The sequence below is a fragment of the Lactuca sativa genome, chromosome 2, assembly GCF_002870075.4.
Source record: "Lactuca sativa cultivar Salinas chromosome 2, Lsat_Salinas_v11, whole genome shotgun sequence".
NCBI classification, from domain to species: domain Eukaryota; kingdom Viridiplantae; phylum Streptophyta; class Magnoliopsida; order Asterales; family Asteraceae; genus Lactuca; species Lactuca sativa.
Window position 1 is genome coordinate 211,702,293 of NC_056624.2, and position 21,699 is coordinate 211,723,991.

Sequence of the window (21,699 nt, forward strand, 5' to 3'; positions counted from 1 at the left end):
ATTTCACTTGGATTTAAACTTCATCAGGCCCGACCCAAATGATGGGTAATAAGACGACCGCCCAAGGCCTATCGTTCCAAAGAGCCCAATTTTTATAGGATATGTAATATTAATATATAAAAATTAATCTATTTTTAAGATTTTTTTTTTAAATATAGGAAGTGAGGAGCCAAATTCAAACGCCCAATTTTGATGCATATGATAATTGTTGTTCATAAAGAATGTGGTAGATGAAACCAAAATAGGGGGGAGTCGAATCGATAAATTCTAATCTGGTAACCTATGAAGCAATCAAGAAACAATTAAAATGGATTACTCGATTATATTGTCTCAATTCATAAGTCTTAATAGTTATAATTCATTGCATGTTAAATTATATTAATCATTTTTGTTAGTGTAGCATCTACAGATAGATGTTTTTCAAAGATGGATTTATCAAAGAAACGTGTCACCGATGCCATAAAAATATTGAATGCTTTGAATACTTTATGTATGGATAAATATATGTCATACAAGATTGACAATGATACTAATTTTCAAAACAACGAAGACAATCGGCTTTCTTGGATTCAAACTCATGACCGATCGGATGGAAAGCAAACAACATAACCTCTACACCGATCTTGATACTATTGTTAATAATTTTATATATAAAAAAATACAAGGAGTATTTTTCTTTATTTTTGCAAATTATTTGGGCATACTTGTGTATTTTAGAGCCTTTTTATTTTCTCTTGCATTGAGCCTGAAATATGTTTGTACGAGCCTCTAAGTGTCATGTCCTAGATAAGTATGATGCATAAAATTTTGACGTAATTTGTTTTGGATTTGTATGATGTCTATGATCCATAAGAAATTACGCTTATATGCATATATCGTGCATTTTATTTGTGCATAATTAGTAAAGTGGAGGGCGGTGACATTTGTTTTGTACGACAAAAAGTCCCCCTGAAAGTCTATTTTCTAGACATTTTCGTAGGATGATTGTAAAGCAATTATGTTATATTGATTGAATGTGTGTGTCCGATAAAGAATGAGCAAAGGAGAGTAACGGGGGTTGGGAAATACATATGTTGTTGTGGAGTCAAAGGAGAAGCTTGAAGTTTTTCGATTTGATGAAAAGAAAACAAAATTTCCGTCAAGAAAATCGTTGATTAGCAAATTACAAAAGAGAGGAAGAGGGAGAGATGCAAAGAAAGATAGAGAGTCAGAGAGCTCATATTCTATTTATTAATTATAAAGCAACTGAATAAATCTTAACAAATATAAAAAATAAACATAAGGGGTATAATGGTAATTTCAACTTCGACAAAGACCAAATTTACATTTTTTGACGCATGGTGTAAGTTGAAAATGTTTTTTTACTAAATCAAAGGGACCATTCTTGTAGTTTACTCTAAAATAGTATGTTTCATGTCTCGTTCAATTTACCATTCATCATATTTTCCTCGTACAAAAGGCTACAAATAGATAGAATGTTTATAATGGAGATATAATATGCGTTACATGAAGTTTAACATAATGATCGAGAAAAATCTTTTTGGCAATCCATTTCAAGTTTAATATTATTTGTGAGTGAAAGAGTTATCATGTGAAGAGAATTCAAATTCTCACCAATATAAATGACAAAATAGTTGCTAGAGCTTTGATCAACTTGTCAAATCCAAATCCTTTGAGTAAATGGTGGCGATGAGTGTCAAATTGTCGATGATGGGATAATTATATTAAGAGAGGGATGAGGGTGGTGATGTGGAAATGTAGATATCCGAGGAAGTTTATGTGGGAAAATGGTGTTCATCAGGGAAGATGATTGAAGGGAGGGGAGATCATCGATGAAAATGGAAAATGGTGGTTGTGAGACATTATACAAGGGCGCGGACGACGATACGAGCAGATGGTCTCCTATGATGGTACATGTGATTTAAAAAAAGAATGGTAAACTGTACCATTTGGACGGGCTACATTGAACTTTCACGTAGGGTAAATTGCGAGCACTTAAACTTTTTAGGCATGCTAAGGTATGAATCATGTATCAATTTATTGAATTTCGCACCCAGTCACTATGCTACATTCACAAGCGACATGTGATTTCAATAAGAAGAAGATTTGGGAACAACAATGGTGGTGATATTGAGATGCAAAAGAGAGATCGCTGAAGGTAGTGATAGGTGCGATTGAAGATTATTGTCTGTTGGAATGGTGAGAGGTAAAAAATCTATTAAAAATGATAAAATAAGGGAAAAAAAGTTAAAAGAAGGTATAAAAATCTCATTTATAGTGACTTAATAATAATTAGTTATTAACTGTGTTAGAAAAAAAAACCGAACTGGTGCACTTTTTAAACCATAATGACTACCACTTAAGTAGGAAGATAGTTATTTTCAAAAGAAAAAAAAAAACTAAAGTCTAGGCCTTTTGAAAAAGGGAAAATAACTTAGGAGGGTAACTACCTCTTATCCCAAAAAAGGGAAAATGACTTAGGAGGGTAACTACCTCTTATCCGTGTTCACATATTGGCAATTTTTTTTGTACATAAGAAAGCAACTAACTTGTTTTATCTGTTTAAATTACACCAATATTACCGGCTAATACCTGTTTTAACCGGTAACTCAAAGGGAAAATGACTTAGGAGGGTAACTACCTTTTATCCGTGCTCACATATTCACAACTTCTTCTTTTTTGTACATAAGAAAACAACTAACTTGTTTTAACTGTGTAACATCCCACAAATCATGACCAAAAATTTTGTTTTTAATTTAATACTAAAACCATAATTGTCAAACCATTAATTTAATTCTCCGGCATCGGGCCCCGCCCGGCATCAGGCCCCGCTTGGCATCGAGCCCCGCTCAGTATACATATATGTCTCTCTTAGGCCCCGCTTGTCTCTGGGCCCCGCCTGCTAAACACATACAATCATATAACATGCTAACACATAAAGAAACATACTATACTGTATCCTTGTCCTAAGAAACATACTCTGTTAATAATGAGATACGGAACCTTGTCCGTACTTAGCTAGTGATGAGATACGGGACCTCGCCCACACTCACCTCCTTGCCAGGCACATACAAGTATCACACAGACAACACGTATAATCTAACATGCAAACATTCCTCGGGCACCCGCCCGACATCGGACCTTGGTCCGAAATAACATACTAGCATACAATGCCTAGGGCTAACCCTCAGGTCTTCCTACTCATAGACTACATGGGCTGACATTGTGGCCTTTGACCCATTCACACAGTGAGGAGACTCACATTGCACTGCTGAAGCCCTGACTGGAACTAGCTGAGTACGAACGAAGTTCCATATCTCATTATCAGCAGAGTATGTTTCTTAGGACAGGGATACAGTAAAGTATGTTTCTTTATGTGTTAGCGTGTTATATGATTGTATGCGTTTAGCGTGCGGGGCCTAGAGACAGGCGGGGCCTAAGAGAGACAAATCTGTATACTGAGCGAGGCTCGATGCCAGGCGGGGCCCAATGCCGGAGAATTAAATTAATGGTTTTAGTATTAAATTAAAAGCGAAATTTTTGGTCATGATTTTTGGGATGTTACACAGTTAAAACAAGTTAGTTGCTTTATTATGTACAAAAAAAAAGAAGTTGCCAATATGTGAACACGGATAAGAGGTAGTTACCCTCCTAAGTCATTTTCCCTTTGAGTTACCGGTTAAAACAAATATTAGCCGATAGTATTAGTGTAATTTAAACAGTTAAAACAAGTTAGTTGCTTTCTTATGTACAAAAAAAAATACCAATATATGAACACGGATAAAAGATAGTTACCCTCCTAAATTATTTTCCCTTTAAAAAACCACAAGGACCATTTTCTACAATTTTGTCCAACTATGTGACGTGCATGTGTTGGCATAGAGAAAGACCGAAACTAAATCCAAGGGACTATTAGTGTAATTTACTCGAAAGAGTAAAGCCAAAAGACGAAAAAGTAAAAACAACTGCAAAGCCACTGGCAGATGACACACATCCGAGAAATGCTCCGGCCTCCGGTGAAAATGTGGCGGCACCACCGCTCAATCGACGTCCATACGACAAACGCCGCCACAATGTGCCACAACCCTTCTCTATATTCTTCTCAGACTCTATCAGTGAAGGCATTAATCATCTCACTCTCATCAAGCCCTAACGCACTCTTATCATCACCAGGGCCACCACATCAATCAGTAAGGACGAATCCTCCTCGCTCTCCGATAAACATTCGCCGATTATCGTATCCATCATCTTCAGCAATTGAACTAACGGGATGTGGGTACTTTGGTTATAGTTCGACATCCAAAGCTGCTAGATGTTTTTCTTATTTCTCGTCTTCCTCCTCGTCCCCATCGGTGTCGGTGGCTAATACAACTGAGTGGCATGAACCTATTGCGGTGACCGAGGTTGGTGATTCGTATAATGATGGTGTGACCGAGGAGGACCTGAAGCCTTCAATTCCCGTCAGAGCTTATTTCTTCTCTACTAGGTATGATAACGGTGTCCTAAAAACTGTCTTGGTGTTCCACCTTTATATTGTTTTTGCGCAATCAAATTGTGTAATTGGGAGTGGTTTAAGGATGTGTAATATCCATTTCATTCCGTGGTGATTTTGTGCAGTGTGGATTTGAGAAGCTTAGTGGACCAAAACAAACCTAATTTCATCCCGCCTACATCACGCATGACTAACTATGTCGTCCTGAGGTTTGGCAGCACCAACCCTGAGCTTATTGTAAGTCCATCCCTGTCGTCATTGTTGCATTTTCATTGTTCTGCATCCTTCTATTGGCTAAATTATTAAGCACATAAACTGAATATCTTTTTACATCTTTCTGTATTTGGTTCACACTTGTTGAATGTTCACAACCTGTCTGTGATAGTTATATATACCATCAAATTGCTTACGTTTTTCAGGGTTCGGCTGCTAGTATAAGTGGGAGTGATTGCTGTTATATGGTAGTCTTCCAGTATGGTTCAATTGTCTTGTTTAATGTTCGTGATCATGAAATTGATGGGTACCTGAAAATCGTTGAAAGGCATGCTTCAGGATTGCTAAATGAGATAAGAAAAGATGGTGAGTTATATTATTTGCATGCATTATATTCATACTAAAATCTAAAACTTTGTGAGTTTTATCATGTATGATACTCAGAATATGAGGTCAAAGAGAAACCAACCCTGAACACATGGATGCAAGGTGGATTAGATTATATAATGCTGCAGTATTTGAATACTGATGGGATCCGTACAATTGGTAGTGTTCTAGGTCAGAGTATTGCTCTTGATTACTATGTTCGCCAGGTAGGTTAATTATTTAATTCTAAACTCCAAAAATCAAGTTCCTCATTGTTCAAAGAAATACAAATACCCATTTCATTATATTCCTTTTTTTTGGTTTTAGGTTGATGGGATGGTTGGAGAATTCACTGATATTAACCGTGGTATGGAAAAAACTGGAACTTTTACAATGAAGAGGAAAAAGTTATTTCAATTGGTGGGGAAGGCAAATTCAAATCTTGCAGATGTCATTCTTAAGCTTGGACTTTTTGAAAGGTACAAATTGGGTCATGAAATTTCTGTGTTTTGTTCATGTTGAAGTTGAACAGTTTATGAAAAATGTTGTGTTGTTCATGTTCAGATCTGATATTGCCTGGAAGGATGCTAAATATGCTCAGATTTGGGAGTATCTTAGAGATGAATTCGAGTTGACTCAGAGATTTGCTACTTTAGATTTTAAACTGAAATTTGTGGAGGTAAATTATGAAATTATCATTTGTTTGCTCACTTTATTTGTGTGGATGTGATGGTGACACTTGATTTTCTGTTTCTTGCAGCATAACATTCGTTTTCTTCAAGAGATCCTCCAGAACAGAAAATCAGATTTTCTGGAATGGGTCATTATTGTACTCATAGTTGCTGAAATTCTTATTTCTGTTTATGACATTGCTCATAAGTCTGTTACATCTCTATAGCAAATTTTTGTATATCACTTGGAGATAGAAGAGAGTTCTTCTCTAAACTTCCTAATGCTCAGGTGCAATGTCTATACATACATATAGAGGGTTTTTTACACATTCTTTTTTTTGTTATCCATATGCTTTATCAATGTCTCAATCTTCCTTTTTCTTGTAAATTGATGTCTAGAAAATGCTCTTCAGATTATATTATTCATTCTGCTATTTTAAATGTACAATAATAAAAAAAAGGTTGGGTGTTGTTGAAATGTTCAATTTTATGTGTGTGACTTTTTCTTGCTATTATTATTATGTGTAAAATAATAAAGTACATTGCCTATATTGGTAAAAAGAGGAAGTTGTTCTTTCTGCACCAAGTAAAAAAGAAGCAGCACCCAAGGCTTTGATATAAGCCTCTTGCTCACTTTTTGCAACTTTTATTGAAATAAGGAAACTAAAAGTATTTTCTGGTCCAAAACAATGATCATCATAAAGAATCTTAAAAACCATGAAACACCTTTGTTAAGAAGAAAATTATGGAAAAATGTACTATAATGTTTGAATTCCACTTAGAGGGTGTATAAATCCTTCAGAATTTATTAACACTAAAACACTTCAACAAAATGCTCAATTTATTGTCTCCATGATTGGTGAGTTCTGCTGCAAGGGCCACATATATTGGAACTCAATTTGCAGGAGTTGATGAAGAGGAGCTTTTCCATTTATACCCTTCTCAACACTACTCTGCAGTTCTCCCAAAGGTATAGCAGCAAGAAAACCCTTGATAAATTCCTTACAACAAGATGTCCCTTTACATATAATGCTTGATTGATCATCTTCCACATTGTGGATCACACTGTCTTCATTAAACTTCAAAATGTAAGCTTTTTTACACCCTTCAGCCAGCCTTTCTCCCAAAGTGTCAATTATATACATTTCTTTGTTTTCTTTTTTTAAAACAAAGAAATGGTCATTCCAACTCACTATGTAAACACGTTCTTCTAAACTCGAATCACCATTTTCAATCTCATTCCATATGGTATCAAAACTCATTGCATCTTGCAAAAGATCTAATTTGTTCATCATGTTTTCAAGCTTAAAAAACCCCACATACGATTTCTCAGATACCACCTCCAATGGTCGAATTTCTGCTTGTATGACTGTTTCTAGGTCAAAATGCTGGTCAAGAAACTTCCCTTTATGGATATCTTCTTTACATAACTTTCTCCATTCTCTTGATCCATCTCTTATCAGTTTATCAAATTCACATCTTAATGGTAAATTATTAGGGTTTCTATGCAGCCAATCAGCAATCACTGTGGCGATGACTGTACACGCTCCTTCACCCAATGCTTTCTCACTCCTCTGATCAATTGTAGCCAGGAATATATCTGTCTGAAGTTCCAATTTTCCATCTCTGCTTTTTACCCTTTTCTTTTCCCACTTTCCCACTTCGAATCTATCACTTCCCATGAATTCACTATTTTTGATATCTTTTTTTACCGAATCTTTCGGTTTTAGGTATGACATTAGGGTTCTTCGTTCGTTATCAATGTCATCACCTCCGCCTATCTCTTTATTCAAAAGTGGTGCGTCTTTCGGCTTTTTAATATTCCATGAGAGAAGTCTTTTTAGCTTTATTTTTTCTGTGTATTCGTAACCTGAAGCCTGTTGTTTATCTTGCTTTCGGTATTCGATTCCTTCATGTAAAGATTGACTTCTTAATAGCTCCAACATCTTTATCCTCTTATACCCTTGATCAGCTCCTTCTTCAGTTTCAGATTGTGAGTTCTCCATCTCCATCTTCATGTTCTCTGTCTTGTTTCTTGTTTGATTTTGAAAATTTACACATGAAAGCAGCGATGGGAGAAGATGAGTTGGAGATATCGGGTGCACGCTGTTTTCGGTTTGGGGTTTTTGAACTTCAATGATCTCGAGTTTTACCTGTAATTTTGATATGTTTAAGGTCTAATTGGAGGTATAGAATCTAGCTATGATTGTAAATGTTTCTACCTTTAGTTTGGCCTCATGGGTGTAGCTACCAATGCAGCATTTGACCGGAAGTTTGACCGGTTTTTCTGAACAGTTGGTGAATTCGGCAACATCCATTTTGATTTTAGCCAATATATCAGCTTTGTTGTTGGATTCAACATCAATTCCCTGGTAATTTTCAATGCATATTTAGATAGTGATAGAAAAAGGCTAAATACAAGAAAAATAAGAAGTAGCTATGTACTTTTGTTGATTTTTTTATTATCGCATCCTACTTTCATTTCTACTCGTTACAGCATTGCATGTTGCAATGTCGTCATAATATAATGCAATTTTAACTGCTATAATTCGATAGAATTCAAAATATAATGTCTTAATAAGAAAAAAAAAATGAAAGGAAAATGCTAAAATTGGGCAGAATTTCTTTCTCCAATGGCCAGTGAATTCAGTAACATCTATTATGATTTTAACCAATAATATATCAGCCTTGTTGTTCAATTCAACATCTATTCCCTACTCCCTAATAGTTTCTATGCATATTTAGATACTGATAGAAAAAAAAAGGTTGAATACAAGAAACAGCATCGTACTTTCATTGATCTGATTATTACAACATCCTAATTTCATTTCTACTTATTACCATCAAAATGCTATAATCTGGTAGATTTATTAAAGTACAATGCCTTAATATGGAAACAAATAATAATAATAAATAAAACAACAATGCTTTAATAGAAAGAATAAAAGTAGGATGATATAATACTTACATGAACTTGAAGGTTGATCTTCCAGCTTTTAAGATTCACTCCCTTTGTATCCAAGTTGTTACAACGGTGCTCGAAGCCTTCATTCCAGCAGACACGTCCATCGGGGCCCACTTGCTGTTTCGAGGTATGATCTTTTTGATTTGTGATTCGAGGTACATAACCTCTTTTGGGAATTCCTAGGTTTATATGTACCTGTACCTTGTATGTATCTTTGTTTGGAATATCATCCGTAACTAAACCTTCAAGCTCACAGATTTTGATCCGGAGTTTGAACTGCTTAGCATCTGATAATGAACAAAGCATCCAATTCCTCATCTTGATTTAACTCTTCTCTAGTCTTTGATCTTTTACTTGAATTGATGGGATGAACAGATGCAGATTTTTTGATCTTGTCTTTTATTGTGATTTTATTAGGTTTTTAAGGGTGTTTGACATTGGAAATTAAACACAATGTGTACAGTTTCAAAGTCAACTTCTTGGTATGTAAGAAAATTAAAAAAAAATGTTTTTTGTGATTAAAAAACAGGAACATCTCACGTCTTTATGACTTGACTTCTTCAGTACCTAACCTACTCTCATCTCATTTTAATGCCTTGGCTTCTAGATTTTGTTGAATTCAAATCTGAGATTATGCTTCAGTATAATTATTTAATACCAAGTTTTATTGGTTACATCTAACATGAATAATAATAAGGTTTTATTTTAACACGTGAAAAAGATGAATAAGACCATTCACCGTTGTGTGTAAATTGTAATAACTACTTTGGCTAGCCTTTGGAGGTTTTGTGAGACCATATTCTAATCTAGAAGACTAGAAGGGTATATATATAAATGCACACGTCGATGTTTTGTGGGACCATGGCCTTTTTGAATTTGAGTAATGACTAAGCACCCAGAAATTACACTTATACCCCTTGACCTTTGTGTGAAACAATCAATATAAGATTAGTAAGAATACAATAATGCACTTTGCTTGCCTTTTGAAAGTCAATGAGGATGATGTTTTAACTCACACCTGTACATTGACGCCTTCTTTCTAAAACAATGGATATTAGCTTATAGTATAACAAGAGTTACTTGTATTCGTGTTCGTGGTATTGATTCATCCGTATTCAAAACTTTCAATCGTTTTGAAGTTGATGATATTTTTTGTTAATAGAAAAATAACCAAGTTCCTAAACCGTTAAAACTAACTGAAGTTGTTTAATCATAGTAGAAAACAATTTTTCAGAATGAGTTTTCAAGTGTGGAAAATAATCAACGCCAAAAAAATGTATTTGACCGGATATGCGGTTTTATAGCTTTGGACCGGGCTTTTGTCGGGCTTTATCCTGACGTTTTTACTTTTTAGGATTGGACAAGGCCAAGAACTGATCCGGACTTTTCTGGGCCGGGTTAGGTTTTACTTTACCCATATGTTTTATAAATAAAAAAACAGAAAATATTAATATCGATCTGCTTTCTAATATTTTACTAATCATAATAATACTCTGATGCTACAAAAAATCAATTTAAAAATGTACGTTTTGTATTTCACAAGAACTACAACGTGTATTCTAATAAGCTTTTGACAACATTCCTCGAATAATGTAGTATGCCATTATTAAAATTTCAGTATAAACAGAATAAATTACTTTAACTTGGTTAACAAAATTTTGATATTTCCTTATTGTGCATCCTGGAATTTGCTTAGATGACCTCAAAGAGGGTATCGTACCCATTTTCATTTGATCTTTGTGGTCTATTTATATTACACTCATCATCTCAACTAGTCTTTTTTTCTTTTTTTTTTTTTTTTTTTTTTTTTTTTTTTTTTTTCATATATTATATAATATATATGAGACCCATGTATCATAGGGATTTATTAAAAATAATATTTAATATATCAATTGAATGCCTATGGGTGATATCAAATAGATATCTCTACATGATATTATTGATTTAAGCTTTAATTGTAGAAGATTTGAAATTAGAAGAAAAGAAGAAAATAAACAGCTCTAAAACATTTATTTTGAAATTTACTAGCATGAGTTACCTTACATATATAGCCTTTAGTAAAATATGGTTTTTAAATTAAAAAAAATGAAAAATACAAAAGAAATGACAAATAGAAAAAAAATAATTCAAAAAATCCTAGAAAATGACATTTATTAAATTCAATAAGAACATAATATTTGTCAAAAATGATTTTCATTTATTATGTTAGATTAAGGCTATATGTTTGATAAACTAACTGAAAAGTTAGTTGATAGATGAAAACTAACTAATAAAAAATAATTTGATAAAAACTAGCTGTATTTGAAATGCATATTTTCGACTGAGTTCTAGATGACTATGATATATATTTGTTATTATGTTATATATAGTTTGTATAAAAACCCTCTGTTGCAATCAAACAAGATAATAAAATTGGCATATTTAAAATGGATGGAAAATTTGATTTTGTTGTCAAAACAAGTCGACCCAATTTTATTTGATACAGTAATTTAATCCGTTCACTTTCTTCTATTTGTCACCGCTAACATTGTAACGAAAAATAGACTAAACCAAGACAAGACAACTCTTGGCATATTTGATGGGGTTAGAGAAAAGTGTATATGTTATAAAAACTAGAATGAAAGTAGAGATTTGTCCCATCTTTTTAAAGACAATATCATTTGCTTGGAACTACCGATCTTTGAAATTTGAAGACACAGCTTGGCATACTTTTCGAATTGACCCATCACCATAAAATACTATAACTTTTATACCTTTCAGTTTTACTATAGATGTCGATTATTTTGATTTTTTCATTTATGTTATGTTGTACAATGTGATTTATGTGTTGTACATTTGCTTTTATGGTACAAAAATAAGTATAAAGAAGAACAAAAGATGTAGGGAAGGGAGGGATCTTTTGTCTAAGAGATGAAGTGAAGTGGACCAGTGTAGTGAGACATTCATGGGGGGCAGCCTGATCCACACTTCCTACAAATGGACTTGCATCATTACACAATACATTACTTAAAGCTTGCAAAAGAAAACGTTCAACAAAATTTCCCTTTAGTTTATTAGTACTTGGTATCGTCTTTGCGCCTTTCCACATATATATATATATATATATATATATATATATATATATATATATATATATATATATATATATATATATATATATATATATATATATATATATATATATATATATATATATACTAGGTGTAAAATCCGTGTATTACACGGTTTCATTAAAAAAAAATTTTGGTAACCACAAAGACCATGTTCATAGAAAAATAAGTAAAGATTGAGTTTGTGACTTTTTGGTAAACCGCATGGATTATTTATGTAATATAGTTTTAATTAATAAAATTAATTAATATGAATTCACACTATCTACATTAATATAAATATACATTAATTAATATATTAATAGAAACAGGAATTTAAAAATAGAAAGCTATTATGTAAATTAATTAATATATTTATAAAATTATTTAATATGAGGTGACATTTAATAGGTGAGAATTGAATAAAAAAGAAAAAACTATAAAAATGACAAGTGGATATTAAATAATTCAAAAATATTTAGAAAATAACAAGTCTCAAAATGAAGGAGAAGAGGACATGTGACAAAATCATTCTTATTTATTAGGGTATATATATATATATATATATATATATATATATATATATATATATATATATATATATATATATATATATATATATAGAGAGAGAGAGAGAGAGAGAGAGAGAGAGAGAGAGAAGTGAATATACAATATAGCCCCATCTAAAGTTAGGTACTAAACCTCATAAAAATACATTGTTTTACTACATAAAGATTGCGATTAGGGATTCACGATTAACACTTGAAGATGTAGATTCATGATGTACTCAATAGTTTTGATACGGAAGCAATAACATTGATTATCTTCGACCTTCGTGACGATGGAAAACAATACTGTTCACTAGGGTGAAGTAATAAACGATAATGAAGGAAAGAAAACAACGATGATAAAACGATAATGGAGGGAAGAAATGTTATTGGGGACGACATATTTACCAAGTGAAAACCAAATCGACTATAATTACTAAGTTAAAACAACATATTATAGAGGTTTAGTACCTAAGCTTAGGTGGGGCTGTAATGTATATTCCTTATCCCCATATATATATATATATACATATATAATTACACACACACACATACATATAGAGGTGAGTTCAATTGAGAAAATAAAAAATGTTGAGAATGGGGGAATCATTCTCATCCAATCATTTAATTAGCATATTAACATAAAATACACGGTGGCAAATTTGTAAATATAATATATTAACCTTCAATCACATATATCATTTCTTCTGGATCGTTTATCTGTTCTTCAACAACATCATCTGTTATTCATTCATCTCGATTGTTCCTCTGTGTTCTTCATCAACATCATATGTTCTTCATCAACATCATACGTTCTACTACTTGTTCGCTATCAAAATCACATGTTCTTCATAAAAAAAGACATCGACACTTCATAAAAACATCAATTCTTCATCAAAAATCTTCGTTTATTCATCAAAATGTTGTGATTCATCATTAAAAACATTTATTTGTACTATTAAGTGTAACTCGTGATTCAATCTTGTCCACTTTCGTTGACATCAAGCAAAATCGTTAAAATAATCCACATTTATCGATGTCACATCATTTAGTGATCACCAATCATCGAAACTTCATCAAAGGAACCTTCGCCAATATCAAACAACAGATAGCAATCAAAAGTTTATCAACATAACCATATATTTGAAATTTTTTTTTTTTAAAAATCGTTTTTCTAGTTTGAAAAACATCGTTTTTCATATATTTTTTTTTCACAATTTTTGATATAAACCTATTGATTATTAATCGATTTTGATAGGATTTGATTTGTTTTGTAATTATTGGCTTCAATTGTGAATTTTTTTTACCATAGTTATATAAATTAATTTATTTGCACGCCAACTGTTCGATGAAATGCATAAACTAAATATATCACGTAATATTCACAAGTGAATATGCCTTTATACGAGAATCAATGTATATCTTTTAAAAATACAGAGCAAGTATGTAATTGATAAGTGAATAATATAAAAAAATATTCACATGCAAATACATGTAATATTCACAAATGAATACAGGTAATATTCATAAATAAATACAGGTAATACGTCATTTTAAGGTTCTAAGCAAGTTTGTAATTCATATGTGAATAACATATACGAATGATATCCGCATGTAAACATATGTAATATTCACAAATGAATATATATGTAATAATTAAATGTGAATATATATGTATTATTCACAAATGAATAAAACTGTCAATAAAACCGAGGACTATAAAATATATAAAATTAAAGATAAAAAAAATATTTGATAAGAATATATATTTATTCACATACAACTAATCTTTTTAGGTTAATAAAATAATTATATAACCATATATATTTTTATTAATGTTATATTCATTTGTGAATAAATGATAACTTTTTTTTCCAGAAAATTATTAAAATAGAAAAACGTCATTTTGAGGCCATAAACAGTCCCGAATGGCCGAAAAACACCGTACGTCACGGCGAAGCAGTGAGTTTTGTAAATCGCACCATTTTACATCAAATATGCGAATTTCATCAAATTCTGAGACTAAACTTCATTGCGGCAAATTGTTTTGATGATGTCACTAAATTTTCATTCATACTAGTGATGACATCATCATTATTTATATATAAATAAAGTTTAGAAATCATTACGACATATTTACTGATGATGTTACTAACTTCAATCCCACTAGTAAAAATATCGTTATTGTAATCTGTTATTTTTATTTATGTGAATAAATTATACATGTTGATTTATTTATTTTGTGAATACAACCTTTATATATAAAAATAAATAATACACTATAAGAATTGGTTTGTACATAGTTTTTTTTTTGTATAATGTAACAATATTATTTTACATGTAAAATCAACATTATACTAAGACAAACAACATTGTATTGGTTAATGAATATCATTTGCATTTGAATTTAATACGATCAAAATGAACAATATATTAAATTGTATAACATTTACACATGAATATAAAAATATATTGTCTTCGTCATTGATATCTTCTCAATTATGTCAGCCAATCGTCAACCACCGAGATATGAACCAACCATTGATTGAAATGTTATTCTTTTATTGAGTTATAACGATGCTTGAAAAAACATGTGAATACACATAAAAAATGTTAAAAACATACTTTTAGTTCATAATAATAGCGATTTATCACATTCTAATTATCACATGGTATATTCACATATGAATGTATAATCATATGTGAATATTATATGATATATGTTGTTTATATTGTATATTTACATGTGATATTACATGGTATATTCACAAATGAATATTACATAGTATATTCACATATGAATATTATATGGTAGATTCACATGTGAATATTATATGATATATTTGCTTGTGAATATTACATATTCTAGTCACATCTAAATATTGCATGGTATATATATTCATTCATGAATATTACACAGTATATTCACATATGAATAATATATAATATATACACTTGTGAATATGATACAGGATATTCATATTTAAATATTAAACGATGCATTCACTTGTGAATATTACATAGTATTTTCACTTGTAAGTATTAGATGATATATTCACTTATGGATATTAGATGATATATTCATATATGAATATTAGATGATATATTCATATATGAATATTACACAGTTTATTCATATATGAATATTACACAGGATATTAACATATGCATATTACAAGATATATTCACAAATATATATAATTTATATATGTTATTCACATATGAATAACATATAAAATTGTATATTTGTTTTGTGTTTTAATAATCATATACTGATTAAGGTGTGAAAACATATTCATATGTAAATATAACGTGGTAATTTAGTTTATGCATTTCATCAAACAGTTGGAGTGCATACAAGTAAGCTTTCTTAAAAATGCTAAAACATGATACCTTGACTATTTAAAACTTACAAAATAGTAGATTGATAGAGAATTATATGAAATTTTTCAAAAAAAAAAATGATTTGATGTTTTTCTAACCTTAATTTCGAAGTTTTGTTTGATGATCGATGTTGAATGAATGATATGAAGTGAAACTGCTGTTGATTATCGATGATATTGATCTAATGACACTGAGAGTAAAATTAATCGTAGATGTTGAAGATATTCTCGTATTCAAGCATAGTTGAAGGTTGGGTTGAAAGAACCAAAAACGAATTATTTTTGGTCTACTGTTGAATGATGTTGATGAACGTGTTTTTGACGAAGATGGATGATTGATTAACACTAGATGATGTTGATCGATCATTTAATTGAAGAAATCTGGATGATCGTTGAACGTTGGAGAAGAAATTTGGATGATGAACGATCGAGTAGTAATGAATTTGAATTGTTATCAAATTATCCACAGTTACATAACTGTGATTGAAGGATATCATATCATATTTACAAGTTTGACACCGTGTATTTTAAGTTAAGATGCTAATTAAATGATTGGCTGAGAATGATTCCCCCATTCTCAACCTTTTTTTTTCTCAATTGAACCCTCCTCTCTCTCTCTCTCTCTCTCTCTCTCTATATATATATATATATATATATATATATATATATATATATATATATATATATATACTAGCCGTTTACCCGCGCCAAGTGACGAGTGTGACAATGGTGGTTGAATGCTGAAAGATGAATTAAACCCTAGAAATGGAAACGTCAGGGATATATATCCAAGATTTGTGAACATAAATTGCGAGATTTGGGGAAATACGGAGATAAGGAATGAACCGGGTCAAAATAGCCTAAGAATAGGGGATACGAGATTTGACATTTTCAACTGTTGACCATATGTACTCTACTCTTTTTGTAATGCATAAATTGATTGTACAAATGCATTGTATATTTGTACGACTTAAAATTCAGCATTTGACCAAAAATGCTTTATAAGGTAATTAATATATATATATATATATATATATATATATATATATATATATAATATGCTTATGTTATTTTATTTTAACTAATTATTGTGTTATTGTATGCATCAATGTAGGCCAATCATTTTTCTTATTTTAAAAATGTAATTTACCTATATTATTAAATAAAAGAAAAATAGAATAATGTCATTTAATTAAAAGAAGGGTAATATTGTACATTTGCATTGCCTTAAAATTAGGAAACCCAAATTTAAAGAAAGAAATTTACAGATTTTAATGGATCTTTGATTATCTTAATTTTTGAATTTTGATTTTTTTTAAAATTAATTTAGTTTAAATAATTCTAACATAATTTTTAATCATACCCGGTTTTATTCTGACAGAATGATATTCTTTTTATAATGATATTCTATGAAAATATAAGCCATAAACTAATAAAGAGTCTTACTTCTCGCAGAATAAATAAATTTTTAGATACAAGTTAAATTTTTTCTATCACATCCTTGTAAAAAATAAAAAACTTTATATTTTATTCTATAATAATGAAACACTCCCTAATAACAAACAAATATAATATGTAGATTATTCTATTGGAATATACTATTATATATGACAATGAGTAGTGCATTTTTTTGGAAGATCGGTGACCATTAAGGATTGTTCATGTCTATCCCACACACATTCATCCAACCTTCGGGCCATTGATCATCATGTACTTCATTCATTCTATGAGAATAATTGTCATGAAATTGAATTATGTAAGAATAAAACTATGTGAGAATGCTTTTATACAACAAAAATAAAACAAATTTTAGTAATTCTAAGAGAACTCATACTACATGTTAAAATCAAGTAGCACAAATAACGAACTCATATATTATTTTTGTATTCTTCAAGAATTTGAACATCAAGTTCTCTTTCAGGCATTTCTACAAACACCTGGTGTGCAATATTCTCAAAGAATTATTTTTGTGTTCTTCCATATGTTACCTTTGCTACTGGTAGTAAGTTCTGGTCAACTGCTCGGTTATATATCTTCAGTCTAAAAACCTAATAAGAGTTTCTGGTTCACTTCCTAAAGCATAATTTCAAGCTTCTATTCTTCCCAACTATGTTTAGACCATTCAAAGACTCAAACAACGTCTTACAAAATGGAAAAAGATCATAAATCGGTAAGTAAATCATATATAAAATGCTAGGGGTTTGATTTATAAAGCGAAGAAATAAAGAAAGGGGAATAGAAATCAAACCTGTTATCGATATAGGGGTGTGTAATCGATTGGTCCGATCGAACCCTAAACGACGCAACTGACCACTAAAATTTAAACTTCGAAGAAGCAGGGTCAGTCTACAGGTCCGACTGCAGCTGAAAACGTTAACGAACCAACAAAAGGGATGGATAGAGGATCAAACATGTTAAGAAGGAGAATATTTGATGAACATTGCAACATACATCACTTGCTCTGTAGAGATCACAAAGCTAATTTTCAACCATATGTTAACAACTAAAATTCTTTCTTGCAATTTGTAACAGAGATGACACCCTACAATTATTTATGTTCCGAAAAACCCTATTTAACCTCAAACAATCGGTTCTTATTGAAAAAAACGTAGAAATCGAGAGAGAGCCGGAGTTTACCTATATAGGCGCTTAGGCATGGTACCGCTGGTCGACTGCCTTCTTCTACCACCAGCGTCAATGAGCGGAACGTCGTGAAAAAACATCGATACAGTAGAACCGTAGGCGACGGGGGAAGAAATCGACATTTGAAGTAAGGAAGAAGGACGTAATGATCAGTAAGGAAGAAAGGGAGAAGAAGAAGAAACCTAGGTTTCTTGATGGGTGGAGATCAAAAGTAGATAATGGCGGTGGGTGGACACCCATGTGGAATCTTGAAGAAAAAAAACGATGATTATCGTTAGAGGAGGCTGTGGTGTAGTAATCGATGATCTAATGCCATGTACAAATGAGAGGGAAAATGTTGGGGCGATGATGAATAGAAGAGAAGAGGGAAGAGGCGAACGTGAGGATATATATACTAGAAATTGGGTTGTAATTAAAACTGATATTCCTAAATTAAAGGGATATTAATTGATTTATATATTTACCATAATTAATTAAATGTAAGATTACATATTTACCCTTTTGAAATGATTGGTCTACATTGATGCATACAATAACACAATAATGAAGTCATAGTAAAGGTATGGGCTAATGTCATAAAAACCCTCAAGTTTTCAGGGTTTTGTCGGTTTTGCCCAAAGTTGAATTTTATGTCCGTTTTTACCTTAACATTTTCCAAAAAATGTTCGGTTTTACCTTTTTATCTGTGATAATAGGTTACCATTATATTAAATTCGCAAAAAAAACCCTTAAGTTTACAGTTTTTTTTTTTTTTTTTTTTTTTTTTTTTTTTTTTTACGTTTTTACCCTTAAGTTTATAAATTTTTTTTTTACATTTTTAACCTATGTATTTTTTTTTCATATTATACGTATTCAAGCAGAAAAATCATATGAATATGTATATTATGAAAAAAAAATATACTTAGGGTAAAAGTGTAAAAAAAATTATAAACTTAAGGGTAAAAACGCAAAAAATGGTAAACTTAAGGGTTTTTTTTGCGAATTTAATATAATGGTAACCTGAAAAACCTGTTATCACTGGTAAAAGGGTAAAACCGAACATGTTTTCGAAAATGTTTGGGTAAAAACGGACATAAATTTCAACTTTGTGCAAAACCGACAAAATACTGAAAACTTAATGGTTTTTATGACATTAACCTTAAAGGTATGGGTATTTATATCCCATCAATGGGCTATTTGATTCCAGATAGAAGTAACAACAAGACAATAAAACACTAAACGCCTCAATCAGATTGGACAATCAAAAATTACACCAATCCCTCTCTTATCCAATTTAGTTATAGTCGGCATCCGATTTACACTTATTCTACAAATTATGACGCTTCCTTTGGTAAGGACTAGATTATTCCATCTAGTTGATTTCCCCCGCAATGAAAGTGTTGTTATCAATACAATTTCTAGTCGAGGACACTAAATAACCTCCCATAGTATCAAGGTCCCAAGATCACCTATCATTTTCATTGGTAAGGATTACCAAGTCCAAAATTGATTTCAAGTAGATCCATTGCTATGACCCTCAACCTCTTCCCTCCCGTGAAAGAAGTTGTCCTACTTGGCTTGCAAATGGTGATTAGGTGGCTTTTGCAAGTGAATTGAAAGCTTAGGTGTGGAAGTTCTTATATCTTTAGAATAAAAACTAATATATAAATAATAAATCAAAGTCATGTTTTCCGTTATGTCTTACATTGTTTCTACATCACTAACAATATTTATATTCTATGTCTATGAGTGTAATTCACTTAGAAAAACCTTAATATACTCGTCTATTCGATATACACGATTAAGTCTTATTTATTTATTTATTTTTGGAATAAAAAAGCCTATAAAACTGAATAATTTAAACAATTTAATCTTTTATGACCTTTTCAACAAGTGACATGCTGAGGTGGACTGCCAATATGTAATTATGGTTGATGTGGCATGCCGCATTAACATTAAGTTGAAAATAAAAGAACTCGTCCAGAGGAAGAAAAGGAGCGGAAGAAGGATCGAACTCATGACCTCCGGATGACTCGCACATGCGCCCTAACCGTATAAGGCATTAACTTCTTCATATAGGAGGTTCACTATTTTAATCACGAGGGTTTCGATTATGAGTTTGTCAAGAGAGGTATACGACATAGTTTGATGTCTTAACATAACTTCTAAAGGACAATTTTTTTTCTATCCTCACAAAGTAAGCAAAGAGCCATAGGCCAACCATGAACCTATTTTAGAATGCATATCAAACATGTTCATTTTTATTTTCTCTTTATTTAATACATAAAAGTCTACCTTATCGTGGCTTTTATATTTCTCGTAAAATTTTATAACTTTGTTAACACAAAAGATCTTTTTGTGTGTAACATCCCTAAAAATAGTGTAAAATTTTCATTTTAAATGAGACGAAACCAACCAAATACCATTTCATCAAAATATCATCATAGTGTCTAGTTTCCAAAAAAAACATTAGAGTATCATAAAAATAATGGTGCAGAATCTCTAGTGGAAGCGCACAGTCAATCTTGACTCTTCCCTTTGCTACCAGAAGTACCTAAATATCACATACCAATACAGGCCTCACCCAACATACATAACGAACATCGCCCAATAATATAACGAGTCTTGTAACACCCTAAAATTTTCAAACCTTTTCAAAGCTATGGTTATAAAATCTTTTCAGAAATTAACCTATATTTAATGAAAAAAACTCGGTCCCACAAAAATATTTAAAATTAAAACATTGTGTATTACCGTTAAGCATCATTACAACCATAGAAAACAATTAAGAACTACATCAATTCAATTAATAGGGAACTCAACAAGTTCCACCCCATTCTTTATCTCTTAATTTCTAACTTCAATCTATCATATTTTCTCCTTAAGTGTAACTTGGGATATATGATATTAAAAGAGATATGTAAAACAATAATGTCTCGTGAGCTACGTCAGTTTTAGACCATAAAACGTTTCAATCATTTTTAATAAAAACTCATTTCATTCATACCATAAATCATTTTCAAGAAAAACTCCTTCCATTCATACCATAAAACATTTTCAATCATTTACATGAAAATCATTTCATACATATCATACAATAATCTCTTTCAAATATATATATATATATATATATATATATATATATATATATATATATATATATATATATATATATATATATATCATAAGTGTCATTTTTTATTATATCATTTCACTAGCTTCTTTTCCATTTCTATTTCCAAGACCAAGGTGGAAAGAACAAAATCATTCCACCAAGGCATCATTTCCAAGACCAAGGTGAGAAGAATAAAATGAACCCACCAAGACATCATTTCTAAGACCAAGGTGGG

General features: G+C 31.2%; 2 protein-coding genes across 2 annotated transcripts; one reads left to right on the forward strand and one right to left on the reverse strand.

Annotated features, from left to right (window-relative positions):
• The first annotated feature begins 3,936 nt into the window (after positions 1-3,936).
• On the forward strand, positions 3,937-6,227 carry LOC111888276 (protein RETARDED ROOT GROWTH-LIKE). The gene is made up of 7 exons (XM_023884419.3): positions 3,937-4,486; positions 4,618-4,729; positions 4,912-5,071; positions 5,150-5,298; positions 5,399-5,550; positions 5,636-5,750; positions 5,832-6,227. The coding sequence occupies exons 1-7, from the start codon at positions 3,984-3,986 to the stop codon at positions 5,967-5,969; spliced, it is 1,329 nt and encodes a 442-aa protein (XP_023740187.1). The 5' UTR covers positions 3,937-3,983; the 3' UTR covers positions 5,970-6,227.
• Positions 6,228-6,446: 219 nt separating this feature from the next.
• LOC111888289 (uncharacterized) lies at positions 6,447-9,132 on the reverse strand. The gene is made up of 3 exons (XM_023884440.3): positions 8,711-9,132; positions 7,965-8,111; positions 6,447-7,895 (listed from the first exon to the last, which is right to left on the reverse strand). Exons 1-3 carry the CDS (start codon positions 9,023-9,025, stop codon positions 6,579-6,581), a joined length of 1,779 nt encoding a protein of 592 aa, XP_023740208.1. The 5' UTR covers positions 9,026-9,132; the 3' UTR covers positions 6,447-6,578.
• Positions 9,133-21,699: the final 12,567 nt, after the last annotated feature.